General features: G+C 33.5%; 1 protein-coding gene across 1 annotated transcript in view; it reads left to right on the forward strand.

Annotated features, from left to right (window-relative positions):
* The window catches only part of LOC114324661 (KH domain-containing, RNA-binding, signal transduction-associated protein 2-like), a 1,309,325-nt gene extending 1,303,072 nt beyond the window's left edge, over nucleotides 1–6,253 (forward strand). Inside the window, exon 10 of the mRNA XM_028272525.2 lies at nucleotides 340–6,253. Coding sequence (XP_028128326.1) covers nucleotides 340–409 — 70 coding nt within the window. The 3' untranslated portion in view covers nucleotides 410–6,253. The remainder of the gene's footprint in view (nucleotides 1–339) is intronic.
* The last annotated feature ends 4,089 nt before the right edge of the window (nucleotides 6,254–10,342 follow it).

The raw sequence follows: 10,342 nt of genomic DNA on the forward strand, positions 1-10,342 counted from the left end.
TCCAATTAGCGCGATTATGATATTGTCAAAATATTAATCTTAGATAATGTCAAAGATTACCACTGTTGCCAAAGTTTATGATACTATCTCTCGAAGTTATATTTTGTTGCTACCTGTTGATCGCTACTGTTTACTCTTAAAGTTTTGATTTATCTTGTTTGCAATAATGAATCATTACGTTTGTGCAAAGATCCTTTGGAACAACTGTATTTATCGTTACCAACTATACTCACGTTAAAAAGTAACAAATTATACACAATGGAAGCGCCTCTCTCCTTTGTTCTTTCTAATAAAACGACATTTGCAAGATTGTATATTTACTCCTTGTTTCTTTTTCAGGCGTGCTCCGACACTCGTGCCACTTCTGCGAGAGGATTACATGAGTGCAGTTAATCTGAACCTGATTTAAGATCAGCTATTGTGCGACAGATTCCTAGCAAGTTTGTAACACACAGCAGCTCAAATAATATCGTGATGATGAACTGGAGTGAACCTTTCTTGTTTATATATATGTTAAGTTGAAGGAGAACATATAGTAAAAAGAAATATTCAATGTGTATTTAGGTTTGTTTTGCTTTCTAAATTACTTGGAGTAGAATAATGAGAATAAAGAAGAATAAAGAGAAGAACATTTGCAAAAACTTTTTATAGTTAAACAGATAGATATATAGAAGTATAAAAACCCCGTGCAAGACATCCCGTAACGCGGCAGTTCGTAAGCCCAAAAATCGTAACGGACAATTCGTAATGACATCAATTCGTAACGCCGTAAATTCGTAACGGTGTCAGTTCGTAACGTCGACAGTTCGTAACGGCGACAATTCGTAACGGTATAATTCGTAACGTCACAATTGAATTATTCCATTTATTTTTTTTAACGTGGAAACTAACTTTTATTATAGTTACAATTGAAGCTAGGTTTATCAAGTTAACGAACCCGCATCGGTATCGTATTATACTGTATAGTTATGAACTGTCGTGGCTACGAAGTGTCGCCGTTACGAATTGATGCGTTACGAATTGTTCGTTACCATTTATTTGCTTACAAACTGTCGCGTTACGAGATGGCTTTTCACATAAAAACCCATACATTGTCAAATATTTGTATCGCGCGCTATAATGTATATTTATGGTGAAGATTTGGAAAATATGTATGTAAGTAGGTATAACATGTTTATATAAAAGTTTATATAAACTAGAATTCAACATTAAGACGTTTTAAGATGTTGGTATCGAATATTAAGTTTGATTTCTCATATCGTTATAACTTTTCTTAGAGTCATCTATACCTACATTAATTTACAAGAAGTGTGAGTTCCAGATGAGAGACACTCAATTCGGATTTCGAAACAGATTGGGAACACGAGATGCTCTTTTTATGTGTTATTACAACGATGCAGAGACAAAAATATACAGGGTGTTTCATTAATAATTGTCCATATAGTAACTGGAGAAACTTTAGCACAAAATACAAAGATTTAACCTAAAACACTTAACTAAATTGTGGTTCCTTACTGAGTTACAGGGTGTTTTATCTAAAAATTTAAAAACTATTTTTGCTCAGCATTTTAAAACTGTTCTACGTATCCTTTTCATACTTGGCAGAAAGTGCGACTACTATACACCCTACTAAATTTTTATAAACAAAGGTTTCTAGGTACTACCAGAGGCGTACGACAGGGGATAGTGAATGGTTGACCCTTCTCAAATTCTACGCCACTGGAGGAATTACTATTTTAGTGCCATTTTTAGATTCTCCAATACTTTCTACGTAAATAATATACTTTTCATTGGTAACGATAAAGTTATTAGTTTTCGAGATATTTGAAGTTAAATATGAAACGGCACAGTTATTTTGATTAATTTATGATTATTTATGATTCATATGATTCATATGATTAAAATTTAAAAATTATTTGTACCCAGTACTTTAAAACTATTTGGCGTATCCTTATCATACTTGGTAGAAAGTGTAGGTACTGTACACCCTACTAAATTAAGATAAATAAACGTTTCTAGCTACTACCAGCGGCGTACGACAGGGTATAGTGGCTGGTTGACCCTTCCCAAATTCGATGCAACTGACGAAATTGCTATTTTAGTGTAATTCTTTGATTTTCCAATACTTTTTATGTAAATAATATACTCTTCATTCGTAACGATAGAATGATTAGTTTTCGAGATATTTGAAGTTAAAAATTAAGCGACACAATACATTAATCAAAATAACCGTGTCGTTTCATTTTTAACTTCAAATATCTCGAAAACTAATGAAGTTATTGTTACAACTAAAGAGTATATTATTTTCATAGAATATATTGGAGAATCCAAAAATTGAACTAAAATAGCAATTTCGTCAGTGGCGTAGAATTTGGAAAGGGTCAACCATTCACTTTCCCCCGTCGTACCCCTCTGGTAATAGCCAGAAACATTTGTTTAACGTAATTTAGTAGTTTGTACAGTACCTATACTTTCTGCTAAGTATGAAAAGGATACGTCGAATAGTTTTAAAATGCTGAGCAAAAATAGTTTTTAAATTTTTAGATAAAACACCCTGTAACTCAGTAAGAAACCACATTTTATTTAAGTGTTTTAGGTTAAATCTTCGTATTTTGTGCTAAGGTTTCTCCAGTTACTATATGGATAATTATTAATGAAACACCCTGTAGATGTACATGCATATTTTATTGATTATCGAAATACATTTGGCTACGTTAACCATCATGAGATGATCTAAATTCTAATAACAACTAAAATTGACGAACAAGACTTGCGAATTATCTCAGAACTAAATTGGCACAAAACGGCAACTAACAATTCATATAGAATATAGAGCATACAACATCCGAACATATCCGAATCCGACAATGAGTGCGACAGAGTTGCATCTTATCACCGCTATTACTCTGTATTCGGAGTCTATTTTCTATATCGATCCATATTGACGAGGTCCAAAGCACTGGCGGATCCAGGGGGTGTCACGGGGGGTCATGACCCCCCCCATAATTGTAAACCCACGTATCCTAGGGTTGGTAAGACTAAGTGACCTTGCATCAGAAGAGAAAGGTAACTAAATCACCCTCAAGACCCATGACCCTCCCCCCAAACAAAATTTCTGGATCCGCCACTGATCCAAGGTGGAATCAGCATTAACGGAACCAACATAGACAACATCAGGTACCCTGATGATACCGTCTTAATAGCAGGCAACGCGCACAAGTACTACCTACAAAATATAATAAATGTGGTAGTTCAGTTTACATCTAAACGTTTCCAAAACTAAAAGTTTAGTATTTTCAAAGACACCAATAAACGTACATTTGTATGTCTTCTTCTTCTTCTTTCTTCTTCGTCTAGCCATTCACGTCCACATCTGAACATAAGCCTCTTCAAGTCTTCCTTTCCATTGTTTTTTGTTGTACACTACTTGTAGCCAATTTTTCCCGGCAGTTCGTTTCAGATCATCTGTCCATCTCATAGGAGGTCTGCCTCTAGGTCTTTTGTGTTTGTATGGTCTCCAGGTTAGAATTGTTATGTGCCATTTGTTAAGATCGCTCCTAGCTACATGTCCAGCGTATTCCCATTTCAATGTTAGTGATTTTTGTACCACATCGGTGACTTTGGTTTTCTGTTTGGTGTTTGTTTTCCTGTCCTTAAGTGATATGCCAAGCATTGCTCTTTCCATCGCGTGTTGAGTGACTTTGAGTATGTTCATATTATTTTTTGTGATTGTCCATGTTTGTGCCCCATATGTTAATATCGGAATAATGCATGCATCAAAAACTTTAGATCTAAGATGTAGTTGAATTTGCTGATATCTGAGTATATAGTTCAGTTTGCCGAATGCTGCCCATGCTAACTTTCTTCTTCTTTTTATTTCTTCCGTTTGAATTTCCCTATTTAGTATTATTTTTTGTCCTAAGTATATATATTCTTCAACTTTTTCTATAACTTTGTTGTATGTCAAGGGACAAGTAATAGAGCAGGAAACATCCATAAAACATTTGGGAGTAAATATCAATAGCCAGTGTAGCCCAAAAAATAAATCCTATCAAGAATCCAACAAATGAGAAAAACACGTATAAATATGAAAACATTTTCTACAAAAGACCTTAGTGTGGAACTTAGAATTCGAAGGTCCAGTGCTCCAGTCTTCTGGATTTTGTATTTGTTAGCAGATTCGATAGGATTTCTTTTGGTACCTACATATCTACTAACTTTCTACATTTTGCTTATACATACATATATAGACTTTTTCTTCTTTTGGCATCATAACCCCTGGAGGGGTCTTTGCCTGTCTGAATATGTCCTTCCATTCAGATCTCCCTTACGGCCCAAGAAAGATACATACATAGACACTGAAGTTAAACAGCCAATAGAAGTGATATTTAAAAGTAAATTTTTGCAAATGTTCTTGATTTTGATAATACAATTATTCAAAGATTATTTTTAAAAAATGTAATTATAAATGTCAAGCAATTCTCACACTTTTCAAATTTTGCCTTTTCTAAACAAAAAGTTATACACTTCCTTGTAAATTTTCTTAAAATTTAAGTTAATTTGAGTTTTCCAGCTTTTCAGATTTACCAGAAACATATTCCATTCAAAATGTATAAACATTCTCAATTTCTTTGCAAAACGAAAATGCAGCAGCTGCATAATACTCTGGTTAAAGCGGAGAGTGCAGGAAGAGTCTATACCGGTTTCGGAGATCTTTTTCCCCTCATCAGTAAACTCATATCCTCTTCTCTCCGCTTTAACCATTTACCATAGCTTAGGGCCTTCCCGAATTGCAAAGAAAGAAATGTCACGGATGAACTAGGGCCATCTACCGGAAAACAAACTAAGTTATCAATCGAAGCAGCCCAGAAAACGACAATAAATATCGCCTCCGTACCAACAGATTGACAACAGGTGGTATACTTTCTTTGGTTACACCCTTAGACAAGGAAAAAAGAGAGGACGGGTAACACTCATTTAAAACACACGTTCCAAAAGTGAAGCCAGTTTTTGGTTTGTTTGTCACCAGAAACATGGCGGTCACGTCAAAAATAACAATGGGTTGCCAGCGGTGGGTGTTCGTTGAAGGTTAAAATTTCATAAAAAATAAAGTAAATCATCATCTAAAATTCGTAATAAAAACATATGTATGTATTGAAACATATGTACGTAATATGAGCAACTTAATAAAACATTTACCGTACACAAATTCTTCATTTTAAATACATTTCATGTTTTTATTTTAAATACTCAATGCATAACAATACCCCAAAGATACGTCGATGATCAAAATCTCTGGTGTCAGTTTGGCTTCACTTTTGGTCATAGGATTACTCGTCCTCTCTCTTTCCTTGTCTAAGGTTACACCTCCTGAGACTTTTACAATTTTTTAAGTCATACAGGTGCCGAGAAAATTAAGATGAGAGAATTTTAAATAATTCACAACTCATCTAAAATTGTAAAAGTCAGGAGGTGTAACCAAAGAAAGTATTCCACCTGTTGTCAATCTGGTGGTACGGAGGCGATATTTATTGTCGTTTTCTGCGCTGCTTCGATTGATAACTTAGTTTATATTCCATTCACTCATAGTCCTGTCGCCAGGGGGGGTACAACGGCCTCGTTAATTCAGATGGACTTACTCAAGTTTTTTTTATGTATTTTGACCCGTAGAACACGAATTTTTTGGGTAACAGTTGATCCGGATGTCGATAAGATTGTTATAGACCAAGAACTTGAGGAATCAAATAACAGCGATTTTTGGCAAAACAAAACAATATTTTGTATTTTTTGGGCCATTTTAAGTAAAAAATATTTCTACAAGTTTTTTCGTAGGATGCACAGTTTTCGAGATAAACGCGGTTGAACTTTAAAAAAATCGAAAAATTGCAATTTCTGAACCCGAATAACTTTTGATTAAAAAATAAAATAGCAAGTCTGCTTACCGCATTTGAAAGTTTAAGTCAAATTATATCGGTTTTGATTATTTGCATTGGTAAAAATTTATTTTTTTATTGTTTAACAAAGCTATAAACACGTAGGGTTTCCCGTGCTTTTACATGCGTTTTACCGCATGTAACGTAGAAATAGTCTTGATTGCACTAGTACCTATTCTACCTACTCGTTCGATTTTAAATGAGAAATCATAGAAACATCACTCACGCACTAGTTGTTTGTAGCTTTGTTTAACAATAACACAATAAATTTTTAGCAATGCAAATAATCAAAACCGACATAATTTGACTTGAACTTTCAAAGGCGCTAAGCAGAATTGCTATTTTATTTTTTAATCAAAAGTTATTCGGGTTTAAAAATTGCAGTTTTTCGATTTTTTGAAAGTTCAACCGCGTTTATCTCGAAAACTGTGCATCCTACTAAAAAACTTGTAGAAATATTTTTTGCTTAAAATGACCCAAAAAATACAAAATATTGTTTTGTTTTGCCAAAAATCGCTGTTATTTGATTCCTCAAGTTCTTGGTATATAACAATCTTATCGACATCCGGATCAACTGTTACCCAAAAAATTCGTGTTCTACGGGTCAAAATACATAAAAAAAACTTGGGTAAGTCCATCTGAATTAACGAGGCCGTTGTACCCCCCCTGGCGACAGGACTATCACGGGAAAATATTGCAAAACCTCCGGGTTTTAAAGAACCGCTTGGATTGACATAAAATTTGGCATACACATAGCTAACATGTCAAAGAAAGAAAGTGATATTGTGCAGATGTGTGCTTTTGCCCTGAAAGTGAGTACTACCTCTTCTCAGGAGTGAAAAAATATACGTTCAAAAAATAAATCCGGAAGTAAATAAATTGACTAATTCTAAACTTTTGTTCTATAGCTTTTTTTCACTAAGTCTTTTCGAGTTATGTATTTAGGAGTTTTTAATACTTTTAACGAGTGAATAATGTTAATTTTTCAACAACAAAAAAAACACTTTTTTAAACGATTTTTCGCAAATAATTCTAAGTATTTTATGAAAAAAAGTATTCTTAGCAAAATATAGCTTTTAAAAAAATGAAAAAATGGTAGAGCCGCAGAAGAAGTTGTAGCTAATGAATATAAGTTCTTATTCGTTAAAATCCAAATCGAATATTTCATCTGAAATAACCAAAAAATGAAGCACTTTTCGGGGAAAACTTTGTTTAACAATGTTTAAAAAAGGTATATTTTCGTTTTTCAAAAAATTTCCAGCATCAAAAGTAAGGAAGCTATGCTCAAAATAAAGCTGGTGCCTTTTTTTGGTAAGAAAATCGTGAAAATCACCCCCTAATTAGCATCTCAAATAAAATTAATCATCACCACTTCACAAGTTACTTTATTTGACTGAGAAAAAAACACTATATATGTATAACAAAAGTTGCTCAGAATTAGTCAGTTTATCCACTTCCGGGCTAATTTTGAAAATATATTTTTTTACCCCCGAGAAGGGATGGTACTCACCCCCAGGGCAAAAGCACACATCGGTACATTATCACTTGTTTTATTTGGCACGTTAGCTATGTATGTACATTGGAAAAACCAAAAACCGGACTATATCTGGAAATGTATTAAGTATTGTACATTGATTTTCATTGGACTTTTGAATCTATGTGCTCCAATAGGTAAATTGAAATATTTATTAATTTTTCAACTATATTCAGTAATAAGAAACAAAATTTAAAACTTCTTACACATTAACGATTCATTTTGTATTGTATTTTAGTACTAGTTTGAGAGATAGTGAAAATTTTGCTGTGGCATATTATAAAAAAATCTTTGATGGTTTCTATGATAGAAGCACGAAAATTGTCACCTACAGACTTAAGAGAACAAAAGGGTAGTACTAAAGTTATAAAAAATATGCAATAGCACCCTGTATAATATAATTATTAAACAATTGTCACTACATCAATTAATGCACGGACCAAAAAAGACATAGATAAAATATACTAAAAGTTCAAAAAAACTTTAAAAAGCTATATATGTATATTCATCGTTATTTAATTTTGAAATTTATATATCACAACGAAAAAATGTTTATAATATGTAAAATCCATATCTAAGTGAGGAATAAGGCTTTACTCTTTAAAAATCATTTTAGAGATTAATAATATTTATGTATGATGCGTTTGTGTATCAACATAAATATTGATTATCTCTAGAACACTGAAAAATTACTCACTCAAATTACATTGATTTATTTATCATACATCAGTTGTCATAAATTATGGTAAATATTTTTGTCATAATTTTACTAAAAGTAACGTCCTAAAAGTTGCTCAAATTCATTTTTCCGTGATTTATATTCCTCAAACAAGGACCCAGATAACACTGCAGAGGCAAATATTAAAAGCAAGATACCTAATGAATGTCAACTCAGAAATACCTACTCCCTAATATAGAATCCTTCGGAATAAAACAAGTTATGGCACAACTAAAGAACAATAAGGCTCCGGACCTAGATGGAATACTTTCCGAAATTTTGAAGGAGGGGAGTGAAATTATTCTCGAAGAATTGAAAAATCCCCCCAACGAATGCCTTCACAGAGGAGAAGTCCCAGATGATTGAAATGAAAGTTTGACAATAATTCTCTTCAAAAAAGGAGACAGGGAAAATAAGAAAAGAACTATAGGCCAATCTTCCTGCTGTCCCAAATATACAAACTGTTTATGAGAGTAATAACTAATAGGTTAACGTTGAAGCTTGATAACTACCAATTGGTAGAGTAGGCAGGATTCTGAAAGGATTACAATACAGCGGATCATCTTCTTATAGTCAGAACGCTAATAGAGAAAGCCAATGAATATCAGTTGAACTTATACATTGGCTTCGTTGATTATGAAAAGGCATTTGGCTACATAGAACTTTGGGCCATAGTGACAGCTGTGAACAACTGCAGGATATATTCCCGATACAGAATGCTCTTACGTAATATGTACAAGAAAGCTACAATGAAAATACAAATAGATGGGAACACGAAAGATGAGAGGAGTTTGCCAGGGAGACGGTATCTCACTAAAACTATTCATACTGGGACTGGAAGACATGTTCAAAGACATTGACTGGACAGATAAAGGAATAAATGTTAAATTAAAAGAAATATTTTACTTTTATTTTTAAATCAAATGTAAAAAGTAAAAAGTATCCAATTCCTAAGAGAAAGTCAAAGTCCTCAATAGACAATGGTGTTAGACCTAGAAAAAAATTATGTTGAACCATTTTAGTACCTTTTTAGGATAAAATAAACATATTTTAGATGATAATATATTTGTTATAGATATACACATATACAGGGTGTATTGAATTAAAAACTGATAATTTAAATTTATACGATTATTTGACAGTATCGCAAGTGTTCAATGACACTCTGTATATAAAACTTGTAGTGCCAATTTATCTAATTATTAGAACATTTTATTATTAAACTAGTGGCTAGTTAAATAAATATTGTACCCAGTGGCTTTGAGAAATTTGAATGTTTCTTTTTTTGAGGTTATGTGGTCACTGTAAGGTTAAATTTGAAATTAAATAATTAACTAAGTGTAAAGTGGAATATTTAAATATTGAATGTACTTTTAATAATAAAATTTAATCTTAATGTTAAAAACGTGGTCATTTTGAATACTAGATATTAGAAAGAAAGTTCGAAGCTTTAATTCTGAAGAACTTCTACCGCGACAAAGTTCTGGTAACACCTGTATTCGTGCTTTCTAATACTTGCCAAGCAGACGAACGATGAATTAGAAGACTAGGAGGAATCTAAATTGCATTTCACTACCTCTCTATTCATCAAGGTAAAAACCCCAACGAATCTTTGTTCCCTGTACTCAGATAGGACTAATAGTCGGAGAGATAGAAGCAGATTTTTCTCGTGATAAGTAATATGGACAAACTATATGGGGATATGTTGAATCAGTTGAGTACATGACTTTCCCCTATAGGCGGAAACCAGTGGGAGTGGGGGACGAGGGTAGTTATAAGGAGTCAAAGTCGCGGTTTTTATTATTTTTTTTTGTGACGCTCATGATCGAGATAGTGCACCAAAATTTGGGAATAAGTAGATCATGACGAAACTAAACAAAATCCCCAGGGGCGGAAAGCTCCGTGGGGGTCAAAGGGGTGGCGGGCAAGGGTGAATATACAAATTATAAGGGGTTTTTTTTGACACTTATGATCAAGATAGTGCACCCACATTTGGGAATAAGTAGACCATGACGTAGCTAAGCAAAATCTCCAGGAGCGGAAAGCTGCGTGGAGGACAAAGGGGTGGTGGGCAGGGGTGAATATAAAAATTATAAGGGCTGCCCAGCACCCCTTTGTCCCCCACTTCCAAGATTCGTTGGAATTTTTGCATAGATG

The sequence above is a fragment of the Diabrotica virgifera genome, chromosome 2 (assembly GCF_917563875.1).
Source record: "Diabrotica virgifera virgifera chromosome 2, PGI_DIABVI_V3a".
In the NCBI taxonomy this organism is placed as follows: Eukaryota; Metazoa; Arthropoda; class Insecta; order Coleoptera; family Chrysomelidae; genus Diabrotica; species Diabrotica virgifera.